The sequence below is a fragment of the Papio anubis genome, chromosome 3 (assembly GCF_008728515.1).
Source record: "Papio anubis isolate 15944 chromosome 3, Panubis1.0, whole genome shotgun sequence".
Classification (NCBI taxonomy): Eukaryota; Metazoa; Chordata; class Mammalia; order Primates; family Cercopithecidae; genus Papio; species Papio anubis.
In genome coordinates, this window is record NC_044978.1 from 132646278 (window position 1) to 132660909 (window position 14632).

The window sequence follows — 14632 nt, forward strand, 5'->3', positions numbered from 1 at the left end:
TTGTTGTGGTGAGGGTAGCTGGATTTCCTGTTGTTCCCATTGTCCATCTTCTTTAACCTCTGCTCACTACTTACTTCCCAGCTCAGCCTTGCACCAGGCACAAAGAATAGTCCTTTACCTTGCAAAAATGTTAGGAATGCTATCAAAGGAGCCCAGGTGGGGTTGGTGAGTGATGGGACAGGAATTGGTTTGCCTAGAGATTGACGTGACTGGGAGTCAATGGTCATTGGAATCCAGATGTTCCCTTTTGAGGCTACTCAGCTGTAGTAAAGACAGGATCAAGAGAGGGATGCTGTTGAGAGATTGAGGGAAAGAAAACGGCAGACGGATCAGAGCCACAGTGTCAGGATAGTGGGGAAACTTATTAGTGTTGTGTTAGGCTATATACTAACATTCAGACAGTTAAGGTAGCAGGAAGGTTAGGTACCAAGAGACAGGCCTCAGTCATGAATAAGGCATCAGGCTAGGTCCCAGGCCTAGAGAACAGAAAAAGCCTTCCAAGTCTTGGAATTGGTATGAGGTGGAAATTTGGTTAGAGTGGAGTCTGAGCCACCTGGGCTCCTTTGATAGCATTCTTTACATTTTTGCAAGGTAAAGATAGGACTATTCTTTGTGCCTGGTGCAAGGCTGAGTTGGGAAGTAAGTAGTGAGCAGAAGTTAAAGAAGATGGACAATGGGAACAACAGGAATTACAGAATCTTTCTGTTTATTATGGTAATTTCTCTGGCATGAGCATATTTTCAGTTAAAAAAGTGTTATTGTTTTGAAGGAATATATTTATGCAAACTGTGTTTAGGTTAAATAACAGTTCCCTGCCTCACCTGTCCTTATCTTGAATCTCACTCCCTGTCATTTCAACTCTTTAGCTTTTTTTTTTTTTTTTTTTTTTTGCTGCTTACCTTTATGTTTCTACATAACATGCTTATAATATTATTTCTTGATTTTTTTCAATATTGGACATAATCTGGAAACTTCACACTGGCAAAGATTAGAGTTCTGTTATATTCTCTACCCACCCTTTCCTCTTCTTCACCACCAGACACTTGTCCTTCCCCAAATAGTTAATCTTTTAAATAAAATTTGACAATTATTAACTATGGAAAGTATTTTTGTTCTGTTATTATGATTGCATGTACCATGATTACTTTTCTTTCTCATAAATCATTTTGTTTTTCCTGAAGTTAATGACTTTAATTTTTTTTTTTTCCCCACAGTAACCTCTCTATCTCTGGTAGAATTATAAAACTCATAATGCTCTAATAGCATTTTCTTTTTCACCTTGGAGACATCCCTCCACCTTTGCTTTGTAGGCATGCTACACAGCTGTCTAGAAGGGTTTCTCACCTCCTTCCTGTCTTTGTAAGATTCCTGGTTCCTAAATCCTGAGTTCTTGTTTTGGAGGCATATCTTCCAGTAGCTTTCTGAGAAAACCAGTATGGGAGGTAAAATATTTTGAGAGCTTTACATGCTCCAAAACTTCCCTTTTGCTCCCCTTGCCTCACATTTCATTCACAGTTGGTTGGGTATTGAATTCTTGCTTGAATGTTACTTTCCTTCAGAACTGTGAGGGCATCGCTCCATTGTCTTACAGTTTTTGGTGTTGCTTCTGAGAATTATGATGCCATTCTGATCCCTGTTCTATTGTATATAAACATGTTCTTTTCTAGAAACTTTTAGACTCTTTCTTGTTATTCTGAAATTTCAAGATGAAGGGTTCTACAGTAGATATTTTGTTGATCATTATTCTGGGCACTTAATAGATCCTTTCAGTGTGAAATTTTCTTGTGATTTTTTTTTTTTTTGGAAATATTTTTATCTTGTGATTTCTCCATTCTCTTTCTGGATATTTGACCTCTTGAAACAATCCTCTAATTTCTTTTTTCCTCTTCTGATTTTCTCTGCTTTTTTCTTCTATTTCCTAGAAAATTTCTTCATTTCTAACGTTCAATCCTGCTTTTGAAGGTTTTTCTTTTTGTTTTTTAAATTTATGGTACCACATTTTTGGTTTCCAAGATATTTCTGTTTGTTTGTTTTTTGAATAATGCTTTCCTTTGGCACTCTCTTTCTAGTTCATGAGTGGAAATATCTTCTTTGATTTCTCAAAAGACTTTTAAGAAACTTTGCTCCCTGCATGATCTGTTTTTTCAGAGTTCATTTCCTTCTGTTTATGTTGCTGTTTACTTTTCATGTTTAAGTTTTCCTCACACATAGGGTGATCCTTGTCTGGCCTTTTACATTTAAGGGTGAGGTGCTAAAATGTGAGTGGAGCTGTGTGTGTGTGGGTGATTCTTGTTGACTGATGGGAAGCTGGACATTTCATTGAGGAACACACAAATGTCACTATCTGTGGGTCTTGTCTTTTGGGCCAGTTTTCCCAGAGAGAAATCCTTGTATTTCCTCACTGTATACATACAAGCTGGGTTCCAGAACTGAGGGGAGAAAGCTGTTTAGAATTCTGGGTGTGTTTGTGTGTGGGGGGAGAGGGTCTCATTGTTCCAGGCAGGGTTTCGCTCACTCCCGCTAGTTTTAGGAATGTTTCATTTCCACTCAACATTTAGGCCTCTTGGATGGAACATCTCCAAATAGTACAGGCTTCTGCTTGGATAGAGAAACACCAGGCTCATGGCTGTATAGGTTCAGGGAACATCTGGGATGTGTGTGCTACTATAGTTATGTATGTTACCCAGGGTCTCCAAATGTAAATCGATAGAGTTTAGAAATATGTGAAATTTATAATCTCTATAAATATTCAGATTAAGTGGTTCTTGTTAAAAAATAAAACTGCCCAGGAAGATAATCCTGTGTAATGGCAGCAGTATTATTCCTGTTTCTGGGTTGTACATTTTCTTCCTCCAATTTGTCTCTTTCAGAACAAATTGGAGCTCTGGCAGATCAGCATATCATTCATGTGGCATGTGGCGAGTCCCACAGTCTGGCCCTCAGTGACCGAGGCCAGCTGTTTTCTTGGGGTGCAGGGAGTGATGGTCAGCTAGGACTCATGACTACTGAGGATTCTGTGGCAGTGCCCAGGTAAGAAGGTTTTCAAATGTCAGTCGTTTTAAATACTATTTCCTGCTGTTGATTTGTTAGACTCCTTGTTTTTCTTCTGTTTTCTTCATTTAATTGCTATTTCCTTTGTGCCACTCCTGTGCCTTATACTATTAAAACACTTGTCACAAAAGTTGCAATTATTTATAGAAGTGTCTGTCTCTGGTTCAAAAATGTGAGTCAGTTGGGAACTGTACTTTATTTATTCTAGTAGCCTGGTTGCTCGCTGAGCGCCTGGCAATTGATAAATGTTTGAATAAAAAAGTCATCTTTCACATTTTAGGCTTATTAACTTTCGACTGAAAATTGCAAGTCTGAATTACTCAAGTAAGTTCTTTAAAATAGAATTACAAGGCTGACCTGTTACTCTAATGATAGGCCAAATCACCTTAAGCATTCCAAACAGCTAAAATACCAGATATACATAGATTCTTTAATGTAAAAGTATCAATACAGTAGGTTTTGAGTCTCTCAAAGATTTACTTAAATCTGAACCTTAGATGATTTAGCTAAGTATCTAATAGTTGCCACTAAGAGAACATCCCAAATATTGTAGTTACTTTCAGATGGACTTTTTAGTGGTGGTGTCTCAGTTTGTTGAAGGTTCTTAATGATCAAAGAGCTGCCATTTTATTTCTTTTATTTAATTCTTACTCCTTTATGCTACAAATGTTTCATATACCACTACTGTGGAACACATTCTTTGTAATTGTTGATTTAATATCTGTTTTTACTACAAAGATGTGAGCTATTAATGGCAGGATAATTGGATGATTTATTTTAGCATCACCATTGCTAGGAGTGCCTGTCACATACATTGCTCAGCACAAATTTAATAAGTGGCCTCTCCTCCTCTGCCTAATTATTGTCCCCTTTAAAGGGCAGCATATTCTTCTTCCTCTTCTTTCTTGCCCTTCTTAGATTTTTGTCTCTTTAATCAAAAGTTGTGTTAAATAAGAACATGGAGGTAAGAGTGATTTGATTCATTTCCTGATTTAGGACAGGTAGTGTCTTAGATTCATTTCTTCCAAAAATTAATTTAATTTTGTGGGGAGAGGAAGAGTGGCAGTAAGAAAAAAGAAGTGCTAGACGTTATGTTGTGTGTAATATTAGGGAAAATGTTCATAACATTAATGGCAAAAATATTTCATTTGTTGATGACCAAAACACAATTAAGGTTTTTAATGGCATTTCATTTTTAAAAATGAAGTAATCTGTGCTACAGTAGTAGCTTAATATTCATTAGTTATGTTCAAATTATGGATGACTTCCAAGACTTTGTATATAGTTTTTTATTATAAGTTAACTGAAATAAATTCATTAATTTATACCTTTGTATTGTGGAAAGTAACATAGCTTTGATGTCAAACAAGCCTTGGATTCTAATACTGGCTCTTTTACTTCTAAGGTGAATGACCTTGGGCAGGTTGTTTAACTTTTCTAAGCCTCAGTTTCCTAACTTAAAAATGGAATTACTTACTGTGTACCTTATAGAGTTGTGGGGAGGATGGAAGGAGACAAGAAGGTAAAATACAGTATGTGCTTGCACTATGTGAACCCCCTCTTCCCTACCTCAAGGGTACAATTTCTCTATTATCTATCTTTGTTCTTTTGACCTGTTTCTTTTCTACAACTGATAGTGACAAGAGTAATGGTGATGGGGAATTTGAGTGTAAACTTGATAGGAAAAAGGGTTGTTGCTATATAGCAACCTGAGAAACATTGGTCTCTTAGGCAGTAATGCATTTTTCAATTTTAGAAAATAGTGCTGTTCTATAAACTATTGATTAACACAACTTGGGTGAATATCCAGGGAATTAGTCTGAGTGAAAAAAGCCAATCCCAAAAGATTACCTAGTGTACGATTTCATTTATATAGCATTTAAAAAAATAACATTTTCTCAATGGAGGATAGATTAGTGGCTGCCAGGGGTTAGGAACAGGGGAAGGGGAGGAGTGGTTATAAAAGTTTAATATGAGGAATTCTCATGGTGTTGGAACTGTTTGGTATCATGACTGTGGCAGAGTGGATACACTTACACGATAAAACTAATACCCAGAAATGAGTACAAGTAAAACTGGAGAAATATGAATGTGATTGGTAGATTGTATTAATGTTAATATCTTCAATATCCTGGGTATAATATTATACGTAATTTTGCAAAATGTTATAATTAGGGGAAACTGGACAAAGTATATAAGGGATTTCTCTATATTATTTCTTACAATTGCACATGAATCTGCAATTATAAGAATAAAAAAAGTTCATTTATATTTGGTACTAAACACTAAATGTGTTTGTGAACTCTATTTTAAATTTTTATATCTGAGAAAATAAAACATGAACAAAAGCATTATCTAAGTGTCGATCTAAATAATCCTCTGTCCTCTCCCCCAGAGGATATCTATCTTCAAAGATACCCCTCTTCCAAGGGGTATCCATCCGACCCCTTAGTTTCCATGGCACAATACACTTAGGGAAGATGAACGTGACAACTTGTCAACTATTAAAATAGAGAGCAGGAGGTATTCCCAGGGTGCCCAACTTTCTTGGGTAGTGCCAAGCACTTTAACTGGAATTTTTCATTTAATTCTCGCCACAACTCTAAAATAGGTGCTGTTCTCTCTCTTTCACATGAACAAGCAGGGGAGTAAGATTTGAAAAGAAATCATGTGACCCTTCTCTTTACCATCCTAGGAATTTTGGGTTTTGGAGGCATGGCTCTTATTATTTTTCTTAATTGTGGTAAAATACACATAACATAAAATTTACCATCTTATCTGTTTTTAAATGTGTAGCTCAATAGTGTTAAATATGTTCACGTTGTTGTATAACCAATCCCTAGAACTTTCTTTTGTCTTACCTTTTTTTTTTTTTTTGAGACAGGGTCTCACTCTGTCTGTAGTCCAGGCTGGAGTGTGGTGGTGTGATCACAGCTCACTGCCTCGAACTCCTGGACTCAGATGATCCTCCCACCTCAGGCTTCCAAGTAGCTAGGAATGCAGGCTCATGGCACCGCACCCAGCTGCTTTTGATAGTTTCCGTAGAAACAGGGTCTTGATTTGTTGCCCAGGCTGATCTTGAATTCCTGGCTTCAAGCGATTCTTTCGCCTTGGCCTCCCAAAATGGTGAGATTACAGTGATGAGCCACCGCGCCCGGCCTCTAGAACTTTTTTATGTTGCAAAATTGATTTCTATGAATTTGACTACAATAGATACTTCATATAAGTGGAATCATACAGTTTCAGCTTTTTGTGACTGGCTCATTTCATTTAGCATAATGTCCTCTAGGTTCATCCATGTTAAAAGCACATGTCAGACCTTCCTTCCCTTTTAAGGCTGATTAATATTCTGTTGTGTGTGTGTACCATATTGTATGTATATACCCAGAAGTGAAATTGACATTTCACTTATTTTGGATGGTGGCATTTCTGTTATTTTGAAAGCCACATAGACACCAACCATATTCTTAGGATCTTTCTTCTGTAGCTCTTTCCATTTGGCCCTGAACTGAAGAAGACAAGGTGAGAAATAATGGAGGATTGTGGCAATGGGTCTAAATGCAAAAGTGTTTTTTTGTTGTTGTTGTTTTAAACAGTAACTACCTAAGAGACAGGAGGCTGATGAAAGACCTAATAGAATTATATCATGTAAGATTATATATTTGATTTTAAAAAGAGTTTTTTTTTGAGGGGGTGGGACGGGGGACAGAGTCTCGCTTTGTTGCTCAGGCTGGAGTGCAGTGGTGCAATCTTGGCTCACTGCAACTTCTGCCTCCCAGGTTTAAGCAATTTTCCTGCCTCAGCCTACCGAGTAGCTGGGATTACAGGCATGTGCCACAATGCCTGGCTATTTTTTTTGGTATTTTTAGTAGAGATGGGGTTTCACCATATTGGCCAGGCTGGTCTCAAACTCCTGACCTCAGGTGTTCGTCTCGGCCTCCCAAAGTGCTGAGATTACAGGTGTGAGCCACTGTGCCCAGCCTTAAAAAGACTTTTAGGCAAGATGATGTTATTTATTATTGATATTTTATTTAGTTGGGAATATTTCTGATAATTGTGTTTGTGTGTGAATATCTATCTGAAAAAGAAAGCCTTTTCTGTTTTAGGTTAATACAAAAGCTGAACCAGCAAACAATATTACAAGTTTCCTGTGGCAACTGGCATTGCTTGGCTCTTGCGGCTGGTAAAGTAATATTAAACATATGCTAATGCTATGTTAATTTTGAAAACTTTCTCTTTGTCTTTTTGTGTGATATTATCTAACTCAAAACTTTGAATTAACTGGTTAGGGTCTATGCATTGCTGTTGGACAGTGACAGTTCTCAGATGGGCTTTGCATAGCTCATCCTTTTCTCAGGGTGTGGATGATGAAGTAGGTGGTCATCACTGCTGCTCCAACTTTCACAGGGGAAGATGAGCAGGGGGCAGGACCATACCTAGGTGTTCTGAGCATGGAGAAGATTGATTTTTCTTAGCGACAGCCAACTCTCAAGCTACATTCCACTATCAAGCTCCCAAATAAATGAAAAAGGAGTTGGAGAAACCTAAATAAATCTGCACTTCTGTGTCCTGCTTGATTATCTGCAGAGCAGACCAAGTGGTCATAGCTGGACCTCCTGAAGTCTTGGGTCTCATAGTCTTAGTATGGTCAGAACTAGTTGATCTTGCTTAAGCCTGGTAATTGGCCTGTTTGAAATTGAATTTACTTATACATTTAATATTTTCTGTGTATAAATTTTAATAGCCTTTGAAGGGCAGTAAGACTCAGCTTACCTCTCTGTTATCACTTGGGAGTTTGGGTTTTGGCAGTCTGACAGCATGAAGTGTCTCTGTTCTTTGCTCTCGGGTGGGTTTGGTGTTGGGGGGCAACTGGCAAATGACCCGAATAACTTGATTATTTTTGTGTGTGGAGCTTGTATCATTTTATGGTAATACCAGTTATCCTGTTATTTCAGATGGCCAGTTCTTCACCTGGGGAAAGAACAGCCATGGGCAGCTTGGCTTAGGGAAGGAGTTCCCCTCTCAAGCCAGCCCGCAGAGGGTGAGGTCCCTGGAGGGGATCCCACTGGCTCAGGTGGCTGCCGGAGGGGCTCACAGCTTTGCCCTGTCTCTCTCAGGAGCTGTTTTTGGCTGGGGGATGAATAATGCAGGGCAGCTGGGGCTCAGTGATGAAAAAGGTAGGTAAACCCTTCATATGTATATATTTAGTTTAAAAGCACATTCATTTAACACATGCTTCTTAAGGATCTACTATGTGCTAGCCCCATGTGAGATACTAAGGGAGCAACAGTGAACAGAATAGAGAACATCCTTGTCTTAGTGGAGACTGTATTCTAGTGAGTGGAGGTGCAACAAAACCAGTAAATACACAGGGTTTGAGAGTGCAGCTTCCTGCTTTACACAAGGTGGTTACAAAGGGCCCCTCTGATAAGAAAATGTTTGAGCAGAACCTGTAGGAAATCAGGTGGGAAATGGGACATGTAGATGTCTGGGTGAAAAACATTTCTGTCAGAGGGAACCGGGTGTGCAAAGGTGCTCATGTGGGAAGAGATGTAGTTGGAGAGAAGGGGAAGAGTAGCACAGCTGCAGGTCAGAGAGGTCGTGTAGACCTAGTTATGCAGGGCCCTGAGGGGCAGGGTGAGGATTTAGCTGGTTTTCTCAGTGAGAGGGGAAGACCCTGAGGGTTTGGAGGAGAGGTGTGATCCACTTAGGCTTTGGCTGTAGTGGGTCAAGGGGGAAGCTGGAAGACCAGCGTGGAGGTTTTGGGAGTAAAGTCAGATTTTAAATGTATTTTGAAGAGGAGGCCAGTTGGTTTTGTTCACTGCTGGATGTGTGGTTTGAAATAAAGAAACAGCTGGAGGGGCAAAATGACTGTTTCTGAAACGGGGAAAACTATGTGTGTGTGGTAAAGTGAGCTGGAGAGTGGGCAGGGTTGGAGAGTGTAGGGAAACCATGAGGTAGGTTTTTGGTAAATTAAAACTGAGAAGTCTGTTGGGTATCCAAGTACAGATGCAGGCAGGAAACAACATGTGTCAGGAATCCAGGAATCCAAAATTCATGCCAAGATAGTTGTGTGTATTTCATCTCAAAGTCAAATGGTAGTGATATTCTGATATTTAATTTATTCTAGATCGAGAGTCTCCATGCCATGTAAAACTCTTACGCACACAAAAAGTTGTCTATATTAGTTGTGGAGAAGAACACACAGCAGTTCTCACAAAGGTAAGGAGCTCAGAGTATTCTTTGGTGCTGGGGATAAGATGGGTGATTAGAATTGCTTGATTATTTTAGTGTAGTGATGGTGTGTGATTACAGTATTGTGGCTTGAACTCGAATGCTCTCTTTTATGTTTGTTGTTTTCCAAAGGAATAGAAAAAGACTACTTTTTTTATATGTCTCTGTTATCCTCTTTGGTAATCTTGTAGAGTGTCTTAGTAACATTTAAGAATAGTTCAATATAAATAACTTTAAAATATAGGACAGTAGATACATGTGTGTATATATATCCTATGTTCCTTTAAAACAAGTCATTTAAATATATAAAAAAGAAACAGCAATTTAATGTTTTAAAATAATCGTGTTTCTTTTGCTTCTAAATATATTCTAGAGAGAATGAAAATGTATTTTTATACTGAGCAAATATTATTGTAGGTTCACTTTCATAAAATGCCTTAACATTTATTTAAATTATTTAAATACAGCTGTTAAAAAAAACAGCTTACTTACCGAGGAATTTGTAGGAGCACTTAATTTCTTATATGTGAATGATATGTAAAATCATCTCATTTATCCTAGCTCCTTGTTTCTCCTTTTTTAAAATTTTGCTTCCTAACTATCACAAGAACAGAAAACCAAACACCGCATGTTCTCACTCATAGGTGGGAACTGAACAATGAGATCACTTGGACTCGGGAAGGGGAACATCACACACCGGGGCCTATCATGGGGAGGGGGGAGGGGGGAGGGGGTTGCATTGGGAGTTATACCTGGTGTAAATGACGAGTTGATGGGTGCTGACGAGTTGATGGGTGCAGCACAGCAACGTGGCACAAGTATACATATGTAACAAACCTGCACGTTATGCACATGTACCCTAGAACTTAAAGTATAATAATAATAAAAAATAAATAAATAAAAATCAGAAATAAAAAATTAAAAAAAAAATAAATTTTGCTTCCTAACATATCATTGTACTTTTAAACAATTTTTAAAATTTACAGAAGGCACACATTCCTTTGAGCAGTGCTATCTTTGTTCCATAAAGATGCAGTCTGAAATTCCCTTTTTATTATTTTTCTATTTAATGAACATCCTTACAAAGTGATTTTGGTGAAGTGTCAAGTGAATGTAGTGCTCTTGTGCACATTGTTGTGATAGGCATTTTGTATATAGGTTTTAGAGGTGTACCCTTAAGGATACAGTGAAGTCATATGGTGTTTGTTCTTTGTTAGAGTGGAGGTGTGTTTACTTTTGGCGCTGGTTCCTGTGGGCAACTTGGACATGACTCCATGAATGATGAGGTTAATCCTAGAAGAGTTCTAGAACTGATGGGTAGTGAAGTAACTCAGATTGCTTGTGGCAGGTGAGTGCTCCTCAAAGCTTCCTTGTATTCACTTGGACCCAGAAATGGGTCTTATCTTGTAGTGATGAAGAATGTGATTATACCTAGTGACTGTCATTTTAAGAGATCTTAACTGCATGCATGCCTGTGGTGAAATGTGGAGAAAGACCTTGGTAGAGTGTGGCAAGGAAGGGTTTTAGATAAACAGAGCAACATGGAGACATTAGGCTTCTTTTGGGATAAAGAGTAGCAGGATGTGGGGAAGGGATAAAGAAAGGAAAATAAGAGAGTCCCAAAGAACTTCTTGGAAATTTTTGCCTGAGTCTACCCTGCTTCTCTCCGTTCATCTCAGAGGCCACATGCAGCAGATCATTTAGCTCTTTGCTGACTTGCCGCCCTCCTCATGATATAGAGTATTAGAGAAGGATAGTAGTATGGAGAGCAGCTGCTGCAAGAAGAATCACGTGTTAACATGGGGAAGGCTCTATAGGAGCACCCTGTGCTGTGCACATGTGGAAGTTAAAAGTCAGAGTCAGAGTGTACATCCACATTAGTAGAAACTATGCTGATGAGTTAAATTATTTTTTCACAGACAACATACCCTAGCCTTCGTGCCTTCTTCCGGACTCATCTATGCATTTGGTTGTGGAGCAAGAGGTCAATTAGGAACTGGGCACACTTGTAATGTCAAGTGCCCATCTCCTGTCAAGGGTTACTGGGCCGCCCACAGTGGCCAGCTTTCAGCCCGAGCTGGTAAGAATGATCGTCTCTGGAATTTAATGGTATTTTAAGTGATGAAAGCAGTTGTTTACAGAATATGTATCTGTTACTTACTTTGAGGTCTTTTGGAGGGAATGAAGATAAGGTATTTTTAAACATCAATTAATAATTTCAATACTTACTATGCATGAAACTTTATAGTTGGGATCGTAGAGAATAAATAAGGCAGGAAATACTGTTGTGTTAGGCCGTTCTTGCATTGCTATAAAGAGCACCTGAGACTGGGTGATTTATGAAGAAAAGAGTTTTAATTGGCTCACGGTTCTGCAGGCTCTACAGGGAGCATGATACAGGCATCTGCTTGGCTTCTGGGGAGTCCTCAGGAATCTTTCAATCATGGCAGAAGGCGAAGAAAGAGCAGACACTTCACATGGCAGAAGCAGGAGCAAGAGAAAGAGTGGAGGGGAGGTGCCATACATTTTACACCACCAGATCTCATGTGAACTCAGAGCAAGAGCTCACTTCTCAGCAAAGGGAGGGCCCAAGCCATTCATGAGGGATCCGATCGCATGATCTAAACACATCCCACCATGCCCCACCTCCAACATTGGGGATTACTGTAATTCAACATGAGTTTTGACCAGAACATACATTCAAACTCTACCAGTTACTTTGTTTTCACAGACCTTGGTGGTGGTGTGTACATTTTATTGTTGTTGCTAATAATGATAGTTTGCATGTACTGAATGCTTAATGATGTTTCATTACTATGCAAAGCACTCAAAATAGCCTAAGAACTAGTTAGTGGTTGTTATCCCCATGTTAGAGATAAGGAACGAAGTCTTAAGGAGGTCAAGTAATTTGCCCAAGATCACATAGATTCTGGAGGCAGGATTTAAACCTAGGTCATTCTAAATCCTGTGTACTATGTTACCTCTACTTTGCTATTTGTGTTTTGGTACATAACACGATGTGATTTCTTTTTATGCCATTTTTTTTCTTCCCTTAAAAAATAATTAAATAACAGTCTTGGTTTCACTGGAAATCAAAGTAAGGCAGTCATTAATATTGAATGACTGCTTCACCTTGAAATAATAAATCTGAGGCTGAAATGGAGCTAGAGAATCATTAAAAGGAAGTGTAATTTAGTAATTAATTTTGATTTTGAAGTCGATAAAGTGACACACTTATGGCTTGATCAGGAATTTGTTTGAAACAGTAACCATCATAAATTTTAGTACTGGATTATAAGAAACTCAAGGACACAGACAAACTCTTTTCCTTTTTGTAAACCTAGCATATAGCACAGGACCTGGCATGAACTTGTCACTCAGTAGACGTTTTTGGAATGAATATATGAGCATCTGAAATGTAGTGCAGCTTAAAATATAAATAAACAAGATTTTGTTTGGATGATGTTCCCAAAAGCAAAAGACTGGCTTTGTGTCCTCTTCTCTGTTGTAAATTCTTTTCTCCAAGACATTGTACTCACACGTGGAATACATTTATTTAGGAAGTTTACCAACTCAGGTATTTTTTGGTTATTTTGAAACCACAAATTTTTGAAGTTGAGTTATAACCTGACTTCCATGGTCCTAAATTTGTGCTTGGATGTTTGCCAAAATGATTTTATAACATAAGCAGGTAAATGTCAGTTATGTAAATGACATGGTTTTAGGAACCCTCTTGGTAATGTGGGAGCACAGAGGAAGGCATAGAGGAGTATTGTGGTTAGAGGAAGTTTGAGCTGTGCCTCGAAGGATGATTTAGTGTTAGCCAGGTATAGAGGACTGTGAGGGAGTTGGTGTGAGCACCACCAAGGTGCAGCTCCAGAAGCACATTCAGGTTATGCTCCTGGTGGGCACATTCATGGAGAATCCCGTGTGCCAGGGACAGCAGAGGGAGGAGGCACCAAGATGTGAAATAGTGTGGTGTATTAGAAATAAAGGCAACGTGGTAGTAGGAGACTGTCGCCATGGACACAGTGTAATGGGAGGTGAAGCAGGGAGCAGGAAATGGAGGTCCTTGCACGGCAAGATTCATCCTGAAGGGGCGTGGGTCCACCACACTCACATGCTAAATTATTTGTTACCGTAAAGAATAGTGCCCATTTCAGATTTCAGGTCAGTGGCATGCCAGAGTTAGAATGAAAAAGAGAAACGAGGTCAGGATTCGCTGACAGTTGGGGAGGGGCAGAAGAAGAGTTAGAGTGGAGGATACCATTTTATATATTTATTTTTAATTGAAGTAGAAACAGTCCTAGGCAGTGAGCCAGGGGAGAAGATTTCTTACTTCTGTGACACAATTAAAATGGATAGGTACCCACTCTGAAGCGTATTCTGCAACAGTAGAAAAGGGGATCGAGGAGAAACTTCAATTATTGAAAAATATGCTTTCGGAATTTTTTTTGACAGATCGCTTTAAATATCATATCGTTAAGCAGATCTTCTCTGGAGGAGACCAAACTTTTGTACTTTGCTCCAAATATGAGGTAAAATTTTTCTTGTGACTCTTATTTCCAGGGAGGAATAATGGTGAACCAATATTTGTTTTAACAAGTAATTGCAACATAAAGAGCAATGTTACTCTTTGTTTCTACCAATCTTATGTTATTTCTAAAATAAACAAACTAAATCTGGAAGAAGTTGTCTCCATTTGGCTCCCTTGAAGTGCCAACAGTTCTCCTGGTACTATGGAGTTCTAATTTATAATTTGAAATTATTTATTTATATTTGTACTTGTTCCAGAAACACTGTAAAGGATGCCTAGGGAGTTTGTACTTACTTTGGCATTATTTGATTTTCCATTTCTTTTCTTCCCGGTTAAGTGGCAACAAATGCTAGGTATTTGAGAACTTGGTGGGTTTCTTTGTTTGATGTGATTGAGTGTGTATATATATATATGTAAGAGATACCACAATTTTCAGATGTATTTTGTTATTTATAATCTGCTCATGACGTGACACCAAAATTTCCCTCCTATTGTCTCCCGCATCACTGTAGTGGATAAAGACAGTGTGACATTGTCTTTCTGCTTGAAGGTAGAGTGTGGATCCAGGACTCTGTGACAGGGTTCGAATTCCTTCCACTCTTCCTTGCTGGGGGAATTCAGTCTGAAAACAGCTGCACAGATTTGTTGTCAGTGCTGCACTCCTTCCCCTGTGTTTTCTTTCCTGTCTTCTCTTTTCCTTCCCCACCCTTCCTGCTTTTATTCAGCAAGCATTTCAACAGGACCAGCTCTGAGTGGTGCATGGATGCTTATGCTCTCCTGGAGGAGCAAGGAAGGGGCTGTTAGTGATGA

General features: G+C 38.8%; 1 protein-coding gene across 5 annotated transcripts in view; it reads left to right on the forward strand.

The window, feature by feature from the left end:
* Positions 1-14632, forward strand: part of HERC3 (HECT and RLD domain containing E3 ubiquitin protein ligase 3) — a 141730-nt gene that overhangs the window by 59148 nt on the left and 67950 nt on the right. For 4 of the 5 annotated variants that reach the window (XM_003898946.4, XM_021939104.1, XM_009207164.2 and 1 more), the window contains exons 4-10: positions 2871-3030; positions 7158-7234; positions 8007-8228; positions 9182-9273; positions 10503-10633; positions 11205-11365; positions 13747-13823. In XM_003898946.4, coding sequence (XP_003898995.1) covers positions 2871-3030; positions 7158-7234; positions 8007-8228; positions 9182-9273; positions 10503-10633; positions 11205-11365; positions 13747-13823 — 920 coding nt within the window. Of the gene's footprint in view, positions 1-2870; positions 3031-6676; positions 6700-7157; positions 7235-8006; positions 8229-9181; positions 9274-10502; positions 10634-11204; positions 11366-13746; positions 13824-14632 lie in introns of those variants that run through there. The other variant, XM_021939103.2, reaches the window with a different exon arrangement.